We start from the raw sequence: 16,962 nt of genomic DNA, 5'->3' as shown, positions 1-16,962 counted from the left end.
TTGGTCCTGGAGAGAGGATTTGAAGTAAAAGGTTTCCTCCTCATGGTGCTTCATGCTCCTCAGTCTTCAATATAAAGAGGAGAGGGATGACACATGGATGGGAGGGGGGGCTTACTGCTCAGGCAAAAGCACTGATATGGTTATGGGGTAAATGAAAAGCGAAAGGAAATTGTAGCATGGTTGAAGCTCCAGATCTTGGCTTGTCCCTGCATAAGCAGCAGCCAAAAGGACAAAATATCTGAGGACTTCATTTTACAGAGAATAGGACTTATTTATAGGAGTAATAATCACTGAGTTCTGCACAGCTGCTGGCCTGCTTCTCTCTCAGATACAGGAAATGAGAACCTCTGCTAGCATGGTATTTTGACAGAAGAAAAGTGTAGATTAGGATTGGCTGCACTGTGAATGATTGAGAGTACTTCAGCTACCCTGCCATAGGCTGTCCTCAGAGAGGTCTACAGCTTATGTGTTTAGACATGAAGCTTCAGTGAGGGTTAGACTGTAAAATAATACCAGCTGATTTAAGTAAGTTAAGGATTTGGCACTTATTTGACATATGCATATGAAATCACATAATTTCCTCAAGTGTTTCTCTGTATATATCTGCAGTATTTTGGTTGTTTGCTGCTCTGTGGTCCATTTTGGTTTGCTATTCCTACCTTAACAACGTTAAAACAACACAATTTTAGCTGTTAATATAGAGCATGAGAAAAAAATCATAGTGGTGTCATACCTGTTAACTGGAGTCATAACAGTAAAACTTATCTCATTACAATTTCACATTCCTCACCAAATGAAGGCTAAGATAAAATTGGTTACTGAAGCTATTAAATTGGAAGACAAAAACACATACTCAATGGGGAGGAAGGTTTAGCTATAAATGCATGAATTTTTCACTAGAGTAGTTGTTCAGGTGTTTTGAAAATAGGACCTCTGAGTGTAGGACAGGTTTCACAAACTTCTGGATATTTTAATAGAAAGAGAAACCCATGCACCTGCCAGCATTGAAAAGCTCAGAAGCCATCCCTGCAGAGAAATCTCTGTCTGCAGTAGAGACTTGACCTGCAAAAACCAGGCTTGCTACAAGGATGGTCTCCATGCACTTCATTTTTTTGTTTTCCAAAGGGTGACACATTGCCTCCTGATAGTAAAATTAATTCCAGTTTGTTTTAAGCAATCTTCTGTTGTGTAGCAATATCTAAAAGCAGTGGAGAATGCACTTCATTTGTTCAAATGCCCTTTTATAGAAAAATTATACTTTTTTGGTTATTACCTTTGCCATCAGGAGGACTGTAGAGTCATTGTTGTATCTGCTTTTTAAAATAATGTCACCTCAGATATATATAAAAAATAATTCCAGATAATTCTTAGACCTACTCAGGTGTAATTAGGTTAGTTTCTGTGATAACAATTTAATTCAGATGGGATGGATCTAAATATTAATTGCCTTACACAGAGACAAAATTTCTTATTAGTCTCAACAAGGCCAAGCAGAAAATTCAGGGATAGTGGTATTTTTTGAACCAGCCTGAACAGCTGTATTGCCCTTTTCTGGTAATTTAAGCCTGGGATCAAAGAAAGAGATGAATACCTGCTAACCACTCTCCTCTACCTGAGAGCAGATAGATATGAGGGACCAAAATTGGAAAAGCAAGTTGTGTTTAAGAAAGAAGATCTTCCTGGGACCAGGAATTACTTGCTAAGACCTTTCATCCATGTCCACATAAGTGATAATATGTCTATTTGGGTGAGGAATACCTGACCCTCCCTCTTAGCTGCTAAATTTCTACAATAGTCTTCCAGGGAAAGATGTATTGATTTTTTTCTATAAGTTGCCCATGCGTACTAAGTTGTCTCAATGTTCATAGTGAAAAACAGTTTTTCCTAATCTTTTGTCTTTAAACAAACTCCTAGGATACTTGTGGCTAGCAATAATCGCACTCCTACTTTGTGATGAGATTAATTCGTGATTTAATATACATTAGTTTTCAGAGATGAAGTTTAGGTTCTGCTGCTGTTTTGTAACTTTTAAGATAAAAGGCATAAATAGCGGAGAAGTGTGAAAATTGGAACCGTTTCTTGTGAAAGCATGAGCCTGGTGAAGATAGCAGCAAAACTCCTGGGGTTTGGCAAGATGATGTCACCTGTGATGTCTTCTCCTATTCTACCACTGGGAACACTTTCTTGACAAATGCATTTAACCTCTTTGGCCTTCTTTTCCCATGCTTAAATTGAGGGTAAAACTATATAGCAATCATTGTAAGGATCTTGGAGTATCTTTGCTGCAAAATAGTGTAGAGCGTGAATTGTTGTAGATCCTTGTGTCTCAGGTGGAATTACATTGCTTCCCACATCTCAAGAGTCAGCGCTGCTCAGCTGGCTGCCTTTTGGCTCAGTCCTGGCCATTCTGAGTACTGGAACTGTGGCTGAACGTCACAGCTCTCCAGCCACCCCCTGCAGCCTTGCTGGATCATTTTCTATGCCTTGAGGGAAGCATTTTATTGGAAGCCAGATTTTAGAAATAAAAAAGGAGGTTATCTTATCTAGCATTTGGCAGATTTTATTTGGCGCTGAAGGTGGAAGGACTAATTCATTGTCTCTTCAGCTCAGGCTCAGCACATACACATTCTGTTTAGGTTTCAAAGAGAGGATAAATATTTTCAAATCCATGTGTCTTTCTAACTGCCCTATCAGTCCCGTTTTTTCTTTTTTAACTCCCTACTCAGACACACTTTTCCCCATCTGCTCTCCTTTCCAGGTTAGAAAAGAAGAGGCGCAGAGCCAAAAATCTTTGTCTCCAACTTCCTCAACCTCTTTTTAAATAATTCTGAGCTAACTGTGGAGCACGACTTCCTGGCATTCTTTCATGGGCTCGAGAGCACTAGACCAGTGATCTTATGCTTTTCCTTCACCAAGACATTGTTTGAGTCAGCTTCAGTGAATGTAAAACCAAACGCCCATGAATTCTGCCATCCATCATGCAAAGCACTTGAGATTGTGTATGACTGTTTTTTAGCAAAGACTTGATTTCTGCTGTTTATAAAGACTCCCTGGTGCCTACAAGAAGAATAGCAGCAATATGCAAAGGAAGGCTTATGAGTGATTTGAATATTCCTCCTCCATCCCAGTAATTAGATTTTGAAAGATTCCATGGAGCTGAGCAGCTTCAGAAACAACAGTTCTTTCCTTAATGCTATCAACAAGAAGTAGCTGAAAGATTCTTAATGATTTCCCTCAGTAATGCAGTTTAATGCATAGAAATTAATCATGTTTTATAAATGCTGATGGGCAACACTGGTTTTTACAAGTGGCTGTTTCATTATCTTGGGTATTATTATTGATTAACGTTCTGGTAGGGACAAAGCAGACCTATTTGTTCTATCACAAGATTGCTCACGATGCATAGCAGCCACTGCTGCCAATGTGTTTAGTGTGGAATAAGTGCTATACTACTGGATTTTTTTTATATGACTTTATTAACAGGAAAATTATGGATTCCTGTGGTTCATTTTACCTAATGATACTAGTCTATAATAAAGAGATCTAGTATGCTTTTTTTTTGTGTATGCAAAATCAGTTTTCTGTCAACGGCATCAAGTTCCTTGTAAGAGCCTATTTTGTTCCAAATGCTTAAATGGCTCTACGAACACATGGGCAGTGCTAGGTAAGTCATATTTATCTAGCTGCTGACTTGTACTGACTGCTTATTCAAATTACAGATACAGTTAAACAAATTGTCTAAAAAATGTACTGTTAAAAACGGGCAGGATTGTTTCTGCATAGGCTGATAAACAGTACTTGACTTATCCCAAACAATTCTACCACCCACCTTCCTCCAGGCTACAAGTGAGATGTCATGGCAAAGTGACAAATGTTCCCTCTTTAATACTTGTTCATGATGAACTGCTTCACATTTCCTTCTGAGGAAAAGTAAAATTCTGAAGTATGGTAATTCCCTAATGTTTTCTACATTTCATAGGAGAAAAACATTGATATTTTATAATCTTCTCTTTGAAAATGCTAGAGTTGAAATACGACATGTTATACCACATCCATACTTCTCCTGGGGAAAATCTCCACTTATGCAGAGCTTCTAGATCACAAAACAAGGTACACAGATTGTATAATGTTAGTACCGTAGGAATATGCGATATTGCAAGGGATGTTACAATTCTTCTACAGTGTACTTGGGATATGTGAGTTGTAACAAATAGTTAAACCAAGCTGTGTTTGCATAGTCTGGGTATAGAGGTGGTCATTTACATGGGCAGAGCCTACTTACATTGCTATGGGAGCTTTTTAATAGATCATAGATTCCAGTTTATCCAGTGTGCATGACACACAGCTAGGTAGGTTAAGACCAGAACAATTAGGCAAGGAAATGTATCTCTGGGAAGATGTCAGTTATTTCAACAATGTACAAGTTTCTTGTTGGTGGATTTTTCCCATACAAACATAGCATTGCAAAAATCCTTTAATTAGAAACTGATTTTTAAAATCATGTTTCATTTTCAGTGTCTAGGGTTTTTTACAGATTTTTCTTGATTTTATTTTTTTTAAACTTTCTTTCCTTTTAAGTCTTAATCCTGTCCCTTAGCGCTGTTATTGTCTTTGATTTTAGGAGAGTTTTCCTTGCCTCTGCACCCATCAATGCCATTTCCTGCTTTGAAAGTGCATAATAGTTATCTGCTCTTGGAATACAAAGTTATCAGCAGCTGTAGTTGCTTTTGAGCGCACATCTTATGGTAATATCATAATTCTTGTACTGGTGAGAAAGTAATGTAGGACTTTGCCTTGGTCAAAATACAAAGCATCTACTGTTTATTTCTCACTAGCAGGGGCTTTACAATGCCAGTGACCTAATATGATTTAGAAAAATCCAAATATTAGTAACCTTTGGCTTTTAAGTGGTCAGAAACAGTGTGTTACAATTAATCTAGATGGTAGGTCTAGGAAGATTAGAATACAGGTTATTTCAGCTTTTTAGCTTTTCACCTTTTCTGATCTTCCCCTTGCTGTAGTCTTCTGAGGCTCCTCTGCCTTATGTGATTTTTTTTTAATAACTGCCCATGTTTGAAAAGTTACTTGAATGTATATTTCTTCCCTGTATAACTTGCTCTTCAGGTAACTTACACCTTTTTAAACATCATGCAGATAATCCAATACTTTTGATAATTCTTGCCAGTTAGATACTAGCTAACTCTGTAATACAGATAGAGGAGAAAGAGGAGTACCAGAGTACCAGAACAAAAAATCCATCATAGTACTTACACATGCATATAACTCAAGTGCTAAGGAACCAGGAGTTATTCTTTCGTTTGGTGACACTTTTTATTTTTTTTAAGGAATAAACAGTTTACCTGCATGAAAACACAATAATTCCTTAAGCATCCTGTGCTGAATGTCATCAGGCCTCTACCCTGAACTGTGTGACCTCATGTAAATATTTCTCTTCCTGTGCTTTACCCCACAGTCTTACCTTCATGTCAAAATTAATTTGGGGCAAGTTTGCAGAGCTGATTGCAGGCAGACTTGAACTTTATTCCCACCAGGAGCCAGCTGGGTGGAGGCCAGCTCCAGCCACGTTGCAGTGCTTGAGGTGATGAGCTGCACTTCTCAGCAGGTCCCACTGAACGCATCTGCAGGCAGGATCATGGCGTGGAGCTCAGAGGCGCGTTGTGCCTGCCCTGTTCAGAGTATCAGCAAGCAGACCACATGTCTGTCATTCCGTGGAAAGAAAGACCTTTATCTGACCACAGTCTCCCTCCCTTTGGAGGGAGACTCATTTAGTTATCCTCTCTACTTATCTGTACTCTTATCTGAACTCCTTTCTCATATCGTAACGTTTGCCTTTTGCTGGTATTTTTGGCTTACCATATAACACATTAGTGAAACCTTTTATGTTGAGTTATCATGTGCTTTCCTAATTAATACTTATGTTCTTTTTCAGCTTTTCTGCTTTTATCTCCAGAGACTTGGTGATGCAGGGAGGCTTAGACTAACTCTTAGTAGCATATGCATTAATTTGTCCTTTTTCCATGTTTAGTTGACTGGAGAGTGCTACTGTGGATACACTGGCCTGTCACTATGTTTTCTCTCTAAAGGTACTTGGACATTTAGTACCATCTCCACCCATACCTGCCATCTCCTTTCTCTCTCATTGTCCCTCGATTTACCTGCCCAAGAGATCTCCTCTGCCTGCTCTCTGAGCCTGCTGGCCCTCGTGCTGCTGCGCTTGTCTTTACATAAAAGTGCCAGTCTCATCACTTTCACTCCAAGTACTACACACTTGCAAAGTCTTGGTGAGGTATTCTCTAACGGAACAACATCTGTTTTATGTGTTTCCTCAAAAGTTTTTTCCTCAAAAGCTTTGGAAAGCAAAATTGTGCATTTTCACACTTTTCAGCATTGGTCTGAACTGAGTCCCTCTGTTAGAAGCAGGTCTTGCCATTGGGATGTGCCTCTTCACCCTTGAGAAAAGCCTTGGCCACCTCTGCCTCCTAGTGAGCTAAAGTGACATTTCCCAACGCTGAAAATCCTGACCCCTTACCTGTATTCTGTTTAGCCACCCACACTCCCTCCACCACTAATATGCAAGTCCCAGTAAACTTTTAATGAGTTATTGTAAGTAAATATTGAAATGAGTAATAGCAGATTTATCATTGATGGATATAATCTCTCTGTGAGCCTCCCAGAACTACTACTTGCAGTGTTGTTGCTGGCTGGGGGTAGCTTTTTATTTCTGTATGGAACAACAGAGTCCCTCTCTGACATCATAAACATATAGTCATGAATATATAGTATTTTTTTCATAGCCTGATGTGAAGTGAATGCCAAAAGCAGTTTTGAGATTGACTCAAAATCAGATGACAGAATTTATTTTTTAATTTCAGATGGGATTGGAGTATGTATAATTTGTCAAGAGAAATCTTAAGTCTGTATGAGGAGTGTTAATATGGAATTTGCAGCAAATATACTCACAACTGGAAAAATCTCTGTCTCTTTACTTCTAAAATGGCTCTTCTCCTGCACCTTTCTCCAGCCATTCCTCACCATAACTGCTACTTTCCCCTAAATAAAATCTGACCCCCAGCCAGTTTTTGCTCAGAGGCTGCCTGAGGAGATATGGCTTCTATGTATTTAGTAACCCTCACTGCACACTTTTTCAAGAAGCTCAGCTTGAACTTGTAAACAGAGGTTAAAGTTACTGTGAGCAGGAAAAAATTGTAGTTGTGCTTTTCTTCTTGGGCCTCTCCTGAGTTATGCTTCATGCCTCTAAGGAAGGACTGTTATCCCTTCATGTGTTTGAAAACTGTTTATGTAAATGATGGTGACTTTATACTTTATATGACTGACATACTGAAATTCCTTTTATACCTTAGTACTTCTCCAGGACTTGCCAAGTACTGCCGTTCATCATTTAGGAGTTCCTCTTCTTCCTTCCATTTGTGCTTATACTGGTCACTTTGATTCCAGTGGCACTGTGAAGGAATAGTTGAGAGAAGAATGAGTTCTTGCTGCACCCTCACAGGGAACAAAACAGCACAGACACATCTCAGCCTTTGAATTTAGCTTGTGATAGTTTCTTTTTCTACCCTTTAACTCATTGCGTTCTGCAATAAATAACAAGTTCTATATCGCTCCTATTAAAGTTGATGGGTCATTGTAACAATAGAGAGGGGTTTTTCGCAATATATTTTTAACCTGACAGTAGGTGTGAATGTCTTACCTACCCTTCAGGCCTCTTGGTCTCCAAATTAACATGAAAACAATTTTGAGGGAAGTGGGCAGCAAGAGAGGTTTTCATTTTTGCAGCTGGGAGGTCTTTGAGGAAAAACTAGTAAGAAACAGAGAATAAAGCACAAGTTTTTTCTAAGGAAGCACCTGTGTTTTGAAATACCACTCAGACCAGTCCACGTATTTAATGAGGTTAATTCAACTGCAGAAGAATATGTAATTCTCTGTGTGTCTGTATATATTTTTATATATATATATATGAGTGTTTTATGTATAAAATACTATAAACGTTTACATTTTAACAAGGAGTTACTCTTTTAAAAAATATTTGTGTGAAAAATGCCTATGTTGTCTTAGATTCTTAATTTTTTAGAAATGAATTATTTTAAGAATATATTTAACAGTTTTAATTAGCATAGTATTTAATTATTATTCCTTTTATTGGCTTTCCATTAAAAAATCAAATTTAAAATCACAATTGGTGAACAATTAGGAAAAAATAGACTTAAACAAATTAACTTTGATAACTTTGTGAAAACAGGTTGTATTTACTGGCATTTTTAAACATATAACTCCTAGGGAAGAGTATTAAATATTAATATATACTAAAGAAAACTCCAGAATCAAGAACTAGATGTACCCCATTCTGTCTTGTTGCCTTCTAAAACTGATTCTTCAGGACATGTGAGAGGTATGTTGCTAGGGAAGATGAAAAAGACAACCTCACTACCTAACCTTGTGGTTTTTGTTCCCTTAACTTTAAAAATAAAAAGAACACTTTGTTCTTCTTTTTCAATGCCATTCTGACACGAGTGCAATAAACAAGCATACAAAAGTAATCTTCTGTTTTGATGCCTATTTCAAAATCGTCAAGTTAACAATATAATAGATCTACCAAAGTGTAAACTGACTCTGAAAACCAGTGTCAATCCAAGGACTGTATAATGCTTGCATTGTCTAACATGAGTTCCCTACTTTTTTGTTTTGTCTATAGACACCCTATTTTTGGCCATCAAATTGTTGGGAGCCGGAAAACACAGACTATGGTCAGTGTAGAAATCTTTCCTATTTCTTTCGGGAATTATGTATTATATGAATGAACACATCATTGCAGTCTGTCTTGTTTAATCATCCCACTGTTAAAAACATAATTCTTTGTCATGTAATTCCTGTGCAAGAATTGCTGATATTGAAATGAATGTGCTGTTACCATTTTAAAGTTTACTAAAAGTTTATTAAGTCTGATTTGGAGTTGATCTGAGGGGAAAAGAAAAAAAAATCCTCAAAACTCGTCAAAACATCTCTTGCCATTTACATCTTCTGTTTGCTCCAGGAAGTGTAATTATTTATAGTGATGAAGTCTCGGTGAAGCAGAGAACACTTTATTGATGATTGTGTGATAGTTATTCTCAGATTCAGACCCCCAAAATGTGTCTAGTTTAGATATTTTATTTCTGATATGCACCCTGTGGAAAATTTATTTGCCTGTTTCTTGAGGTTTTATTCATAAATTACATGTTCTAATTACCGATGTGAGCTTAGACAGAAAAATAGAAGATAATATGAAGCAAAGAATAGAAGATAATATGTAGCAAAGTATTAAAAAAAATAACCAGAATTAGGTGCCTCTATATACCGAATAGTGACCTAATTTTTAAATGAAATGGATTATCTATGAGCAGTCTCCTGCTAATTCTAATCCACACTGTAAGTATTGCAGCTCATCTGCAGACCAGTTCACTTAGTTAATAGCGTTTATATGATAGCTTACCTTTGCAGAAGCTCAAGCTTTGAAAATCGGTTTATAGCTTTTTGGAAATTCAGGTGTGTGTTCGCTTGTAACATGAATTCAATCGCAGCCCTTGGTTTGGATAGTTCAATAGATGCTTTCTTCCTTTCTGCAAGAAGACACAATTTAATTTCAAATACATTGCTAAATAAAACAATTTCAGTCTGAGATTCTCAGCAGAGCTGAGTGCCTTCAAGGTAAAGTTTGAAAATGGTAACAGTTCCTTCATCCCTTAGGAGGAAAAAAATGTTCTTCTTTCTTTTAAATACTGAGATTTGAAGACATCCAGCAAATAGTTATTGAAAGCTACAAAGGAGGAGTAATCTGTACCACACCTGAATGATTAGCCACTCTGTATGAGGAAATCAGTCCTTGAAGGAGAAATGCTTGGTTTACCACTTAATTTTTTTTCCTTTCTTTGAAAGTGTTACATGCTTTTCTCAGAGGGACACTCCAGTATCGTTTCCTAATATGTTAAAGATCAGAAAGCATTTTACTATGGTTTTAAGAGATACTGAATTATTCAGCTGTAATATGTATTACATTACGAGGGGATTTTAATAAATAAATATATGCTTGAGAGGTTTGAACTTGAGATAAAGCTAAATTAGGAGAAAGGAACTTTTGTAGTCACAGCTGATATAAGAGTTGTCAAATATGCTCCAGGTGGTCAATTTAAGCTCTTCTGTTGCAGAGGGGTGAAGGAAGGGAAAGCTCCAACCCTGCCGTCTCATGAGCCAAAGGGGCAAGCCTGTAAGACATCTGCCTGCAGCTCCTCCATGCAGCAGGGTCAGAGCATTGCAATAGATCTACCTAAGGTGCCTGTGTATTGCCAGAATTGGCTAATGCTAGAGCTTTTGCAGGAAAATAAGATTTTAAGACAACCTTGCAATAGTGTTCTTATTAGGTTAGTGTCTTCTCAGTCCCAGAAGTTATCATTTGCCTTGTTTCCTGAGGATTTTTTTTCAATGCCATTCTATGAATGTAAAGAGAGGGCAGATGAGGGGACAACTGAGCACAGCTGATTGCAAAAAGAATCACATAACTGTTGTAAACAATGCTCAGCAGAAGAATACAGAAAAATCAGATAATATTCAAGAATCCAAAATAAATCTAAGGTAGGATTGAAAAAGTTCCATGTTATTAAAGGATAAATTCCACCTTAAATACACTCCAGAGAGGTTCTGTGGATTTTCACAGTAATTCTGCTACTTTCTAGAGAGTATAATAAATAGAATTTATTTTATTAAAGATATGCAAATGCATTTTGTACTTGACATGTATTATGATGATGTGCAGTGCTTCCATTTTCATGGACTTGTCCTGAACAAGCTTGAAACTGCACCTCTTAAAAATAATGACTGTGGCAGGCATTAGGAATCTCTCAAGGCTAGCAAGAAGTAGTCTTTCCCTGTAATCTTCCTTTTTCAAAGTTATTAACAAAGCAAACCACTTTCTTTGGCATTGACCTAATTTTACAAGTCTTTGAAAACACACTGCAATTTTATTTTAATTTAAAAATTACTCTCAGTCATTTACTCACCCATAGCTGGGCTACTGTCCAGAACGTAGCATACTGCCAAGAAAATAATTAATCTGAAACTATAAATTAAATGAGATTGAGATCCTGTGTGTGCTAGTTTATTACTAGAGCTAAGTCAGAAACAAATTATCTTTACTTCTTTCTGCAAAATAATAATATCTTCCCTAAAAAATAATTTCTTTTTCCATGTGGACTTGTAGTAGCAAATAGTTTCATTAAAAAGATTCATCTGAAGAAAATGCGAAGAAAAAAGACATGAAAATAGAATATTCCAAAATGTAAAGAAACTGCAGACCTGTTCTCATAATAAAGCTAAAGGGCAGTGCTGTGTCTTGGTGGCACAAAGAGGGCTTGGATTATTTTATTGTATGTCAAAGTGGAATTGTGTAGCTTTTTTTTTTTTATTGTAACTGTCAAAATTTTGGCCATCTCATCATTCTGCAGTTATTAAGAAAGTGTTACTTTTCAAAAAGTACTGAAAGTCTCTCTCTCCTTTTCTTAAAAATCATGCTCTAAGATGCCTCAGATTGCAAATAATTTTTTAAAAGGCAGGTTCTTAGATTCCATCTGTTGATGATACATGTTTTAATGCCATATGTCTTTGAGTCCACTCATACAGGACATGTTGTTCTGTGTAGAATCTGATTGGTTTCTGCAGGAATCTTGTTAATGAAAAAAATGTGTGTTATTTTTTTATTGGTATTGTTATTGCTATCATTACTATTATTATGTGACAATAATAACAACCATTTTCTTAAGGCCAGTGTAGTTCAAATCATCTTGTGTTTCCTGTGAGTTAAGTCATGTTATAACTGTAATTTGGTTTTGAATTATAATTTGAATTATAATTTGGTTTTGTGACAAATAGAATTGGATCTCAGTTCAGAAAACTGGCTCTGGAAATGATCGCAAGTAATGGCTGAGCGTACAACCTATTTCTAATTATCTTCTCTTTTTCTTTTTAAAACTGACAGATTTTTTCTTTTCTGGCAGATTAAAAATAGTTTGGGTCATTAAGAATTAATTACATATGGAGACTTTTGAAGTCCATTGCATCTTAGAAAGGGGGAATATGATGCCACATATGAAAATGTTATTCCATATGCATTTGGCTTCAGTTCTCATCAGGCCTGTTAGGTTCTCTTGGAGGTTTAGTGACTCACAGCTGTTACAAATCTGAGGAATTCAGTTCCTTACTGTTCTCTTTTTTTGAATGAGATAGTAAGAAATACAAAAGGTTAGGGAAAAATTCCATTAAAAATGAAACAGCCATTACTTTTGCATTTGAAAAGCTCAAACCCAAGCAAACGAATAAACATAGCTGTGACAATGTAAGGGAGTTACAAGAATTTGAGGCATGTAAGATATGAAGAATTAGTAACCTTTACTCATTTTCTCTAAATACTTTTGTTGATGATTAGACTCAAAAGTGTCTGTGACATACAGATCTTTTCTTACAGTTAACTGCTTATTAAAAAAAAGAAATATTTTCAAAGGTGAGAGTGAATAAAATGTTGAAAGTGCCACAGTCACTTAAGGAGGTTTGGACTGATACTAGAAGATGTTAGTCAACTGTGTCTATATAGTTGCTGTTTCACCCTTGAAATTTTGTGTTTGTATTTCTCCCAAATGAGTTAAAAATGAAGGAGGATTGCAGAATCTTGGTAGGTTAAGAAGAACACAGTAAATAACTAATAATGCAACGTGAGTTTAAGAGCACGTGACCATGTGATATGTAAATGATGGTAAATGAGATTTATTTTACATATATTCAAAGAAAATTCTTTAATTCTGCTGCTGTAAAGAAGGACAAATTTTGAAAATGTATGTATTTTCAGCAGGTGAAGTCAGGTGTTGTCAAGGCAATCTTGTAGGAAATTAAAACACTTACAGGGAAAAAAAAAAGCTTTAATTAATTACTCCCTTTAAAAATGTAAGCTCCCTTCCTGGACAAGTGTTACCTGTAAACTTCTGTGGCAGTTGTATAAATATGCATGATTCTCTTATCCAATCTGACAGTAAGTTAAGGAAACTACCTACTTTTGCTATGTGAAAGTTGTTGTTTCGTAGTTGTTTTTCCTCAGCATTTTTATGAAAGCAAAAGTCTGTCCTTTTTAAATTTTCTTAATAATTGGCTAACAAGTCAGTTAGTGCAAAGCTTCCTTCCTAACAATACCTTCTTGTAGTTCAGCCTCTGATGCTCAATTCTGAACAAGAGCCATCGCACCTGGCTCATCTGCCTCTCTGCCAAACTTGCAGCCATGCTAAAAAGTACATCGTTCACAAAAAGTAATTACAATCATAGAATCATTGAATCATTTAGTTTGGAAAAGACCTTTAAGATCATCATGTCCAACTGTTTTTATGTATTGTGTTTTCCACGGATTAAAAATTTCCATGTAACTTCCTCTCTATAGAGGTTATTGCTTACTTATGTGCCCAGCTTCAAATCCCACTATGAAAATTTGATTAGTTCAGAAATTTTCTCTCATTCAACTTGCTGCACCTCCCTCTGTGGAGTAGCTAGCTACAAAGAGAACTGTACAGAGGATGCATTATATACTTTCTTTTCACAAATGCTCAGGCAGGATTCCCTTGGCAACAGCTTATTAGTAAGCGATTTGTGTTTGAGAAATATTAAGCCCTATTGCTTACCTGAACTCTGCTGGAAAACTGCGTGTGCTCAGCATCTCCTGAAATCAATCCATAAGTATGAGTCAGTAGCTTGGGGCAAAACTGGTAGCAGAGTAGCATTTTCTTTGATGTAAATATGAATAAAAAATTATGTGTTTGAAATTATGTGATGAGAATGAGGAGAAATTTACCAATACAGTATAAATAGGTTCTGGAGAGCTCTGCAGTTCTATAGTCTTGGGTCTTGATGCTGAGTTCCTGTTTTCTCAATGCCTAGTGTCAGGCAGAGTACGTCAGCAAGGACTCCTGCAAGCAGTCCTCTTATGTCCTTAATAGAGATCCTCCTTTAAGGACCCATCTCAAAATTTGCTGGATTTCTAGGTGTAGTAAGAAACAGACTCTTTCAGTTAGAGTCAAGTAATGCACTAAATTATTGCTAAGACTGGATTGTGGCTCCTTAATTGAGTGACTTTGCTTTGAGAAACTGCATATACAGAATATATTGTCTAAGATCTTGGTGGCAGGACTAAGTGGAGAGTACAGTCTAAAAGGAAATAAATTCCCGAAGAAAGTGTGGCTGGGTCTGTTGCTTGCAATGCATAAAATTTAGTCTGAGCAGAACTGAATCAAAAGAGCTTTAGAAAAGAGACTTGCATTAGCAGAAAGATGGAAGAGGTGACCTGCAGAATTTTTTTCTGGTCTGAATTTGTATCCCATTATATTTCTCTGCAGAGCTACATTATTCACTCATTAGGAGCTATCTCTGTCATATAAATGATGAAAAGGAAGAAAGAAAGTCTCACTTCAATAAGCATGTCCTGAATTTCATTCTGATCCTTGCTAATTCTGACATTGACAAACCACTGCAGCAAGGGCTTTGTAAGCAGGAAGCATTTCCTAAAAATGCTTCCTGTCAGCTCACCACCTCACAGTTTTGTACTTACCTGAATTTTTCTTTCCATGAATATACAACTTATTTCATGTGTTTGGCCAATGCATTTGTATGCTTGCATATGAAAAGATAACCGACCTAGGTACATGTTTTCTGTAGCATTATTTCAAAAGCATTGATGATCTTCATCTTTATCCCCTATAAATAGAGATCAGATTTCTTATCAGAATAAGTTCTGAGATTTATAAACATAACTCATAATTTTCAGAATTGCTTTCAGATATACTGTGTTGAGTAAACTGAATAGGTTCGTCTGCTTCAATATCAATGTGGAAATGAGAGCTTTCAGGCCATGAAGAGAGGAATAACAGCAAATGCTCTTTTCTGTAGTGCCAGGTGGACACTGAGTAATTGCCTATGTTGTCAGGTTATGGCCACTTTCTGATGCCATCCCTGCAACTGACTTTTGCAGTTTAGAACAAAATACTCTCCATCTTCTGACTTCCTCAGCCTTGTCTTGGATTGCACGTGCCCTAAGTGACTTCTATGCAAAATCAGTGTGATTTGATTGGTTGCACCTCCTCTTCTTCGAGACCTTTTAGTGAATGCATTTGAGTCCCTCTTAAAAGTGAGAGCCTTAAGAGAAGGTAGAAAGCTTTATTTTTTTTTGTGCCAAAGCAGGGTGTTAAATTCTTGAATGCAAATTTAAAGCACTATGGTAACATCAGGAAGTATGAAATAATTCAAATTATGCAACTTTTAATTAGATTCAACAACAGGGTATTGTTTATGTGATACTATAGTTAATGTAGCTTGAGTAACCTCCCTGTCATACCTCATTTGTCACCCTGCAGGACTTTCCCAGGCCAATGTCATCCAGGGACTTCTGTGTGTTGATGAATTTTCATTTTTCTAATTCTTGAGCTCTCTGGTAGTTTGAAATTTGGTTCCATTCTTGCTATTTGCTTCTGTAAAAAAGTCATCCACCTGTCTGAATCTATAAGAAAATTGCACTCTTTAAGCGTTACAGAAATAGCATGATCAGAGAGTAAAAGGCGGAGCGTTTCAGAAATTATGTTTCTGAGCATTTGGCAGTTTTGTCTGCCTAAAAGTTGTCATCTTTTTTTTAAGACTAAGTGAAACTCAACAGCTGTTGCAAAGAGCAAAAATTATTTTTTTGGAGTAAAAGCAGAGGTGACCTAAAGATGGTATAAATTGCCCTGAAATAGAAATCCTGATGTTTAAATGAGATAGTTTAATTTGCTTTATCCTGCAGTCATGTTCTGTGCCGATTGTCCTGTAATTCTTCACCTGACACAGGTACTCACATATAGAGGAAGAACTCTGAAACCCTTAGACCTTGCAGTATTTTCTGTTTGCTTTGCTTTTTAAGTACTAACTGGCCAGGTGCACACTGACTCTGAAATCAGAATTTTGACTCACAGAGAGTATAAATTTAATCTGGCCTAAGCGGAGATAATGAGTATTCACTGAAAGCTACGCCCACCATCTGGGGCTGAATCGAGCTGTAACACCACCGGCACTGGGACAATTATGTAAGGAGTTTAAGTCTGTGTACATGGTGGTGGATATGTAGGTGGCTTTATCCGTGGTCTTCAGAGGCCCAGTTGTACTTCTGTTGAATTTAGCTGAGGCTTTTTCTCTGCTGTGGTGAGAGGGAAGATTTAGCCTTTGTTTAGCAACAAGCTTAAATTCCCTATTTAACTTAGAGGTGAACGCTCTGGGTTTTTTTCCCTAAGCGTGCGTAATAGGATATATACTCAGTCCAGTTTCTTGATTCTAGAATGAAACCTGTCATTATCACTATGATCTTTGTTAAAGAAAAAAATCTATGGAGGTTTCTTAGGAACTTTCAAGTATAAGTGAACAGTTGAGAAAATAAAGGTAGCTATCCACGAATATAGATAATTTTGAGTGTAACAGTTTGAAACAAATTACAAAAGGAAAAACCTAGACACCCTCTTCAGGCAACCCTTGCTAGAACACTTTGCAGTCTCCCTTAAAGCTCTCACATCGCCCACATTTTGTCAATTCCTGAACAGAATTTTCAGGAGCGAGTAGTCTGTATTTACTGCACAGCTACCAAAGTGTGTTTTAGTACTGATCTGTCTTTCCAATGCCAATTTATAAACAACACTGACCATCTTTCATTATGAAATATTATGTATTATTATTGCCTTTAAAATTATTGACAAAACTGTTTTCTCATTATAATCAGTCACTTCTAAAGCACAAGCTATAGCGTCTAATATATAATTCACTCTAGTGGAGGCAATTATGTTGATTGCAAAATCCATCAGAATACACTGGCTCTAAAACTAAGATTGTATGTAGCCGTCCGTATTT

General features: G+C 36.7%; 1 protein-coding gene across 1 annotated transcript in view; it reads left to right on the top strand.

Moving 5' to 3' along the window:
* RGS7 (regulator of G-protein signaling 7) overlaps positions 1–16,962 on the top strand; it is an 83,122-nt gene that overhangs the window by 20,157 nt on the left and 46,003 nt on the right. The window contains exon 3 of the mRNA XM_009864369.1: positions 8,732–8,783. Coding sequence (XP_009862671.1) covers positions 8,732–8,783 — 52 coding nt within the window. The remainder of the gene's footprint in view (positions 1–8,731; positions 8,784–16,962) is intronic.

The sequence above is a fragment of the Apaloderma vittatum genome, unplaced genomic scaffold, assembly GCF_000703405.1.
Source record: "Apaloderma vittatum isolate BGI_N311 unplaced genomic scaffold, ASM70340v1 scaffold922, whole genome shotgun sequence".
Taxonomy (NCBI): domain Eukaryota; kingdom Metazoa; phylum Chordata; class Aves; order Trogoniformes; family Trogonidae; genus Apaloderma; species Apaloderma vittatum.
Note: the sequence above shows the minus strand (reverse complement) of the source record. Positions and strands in the feature narration are given on the sequence as shown.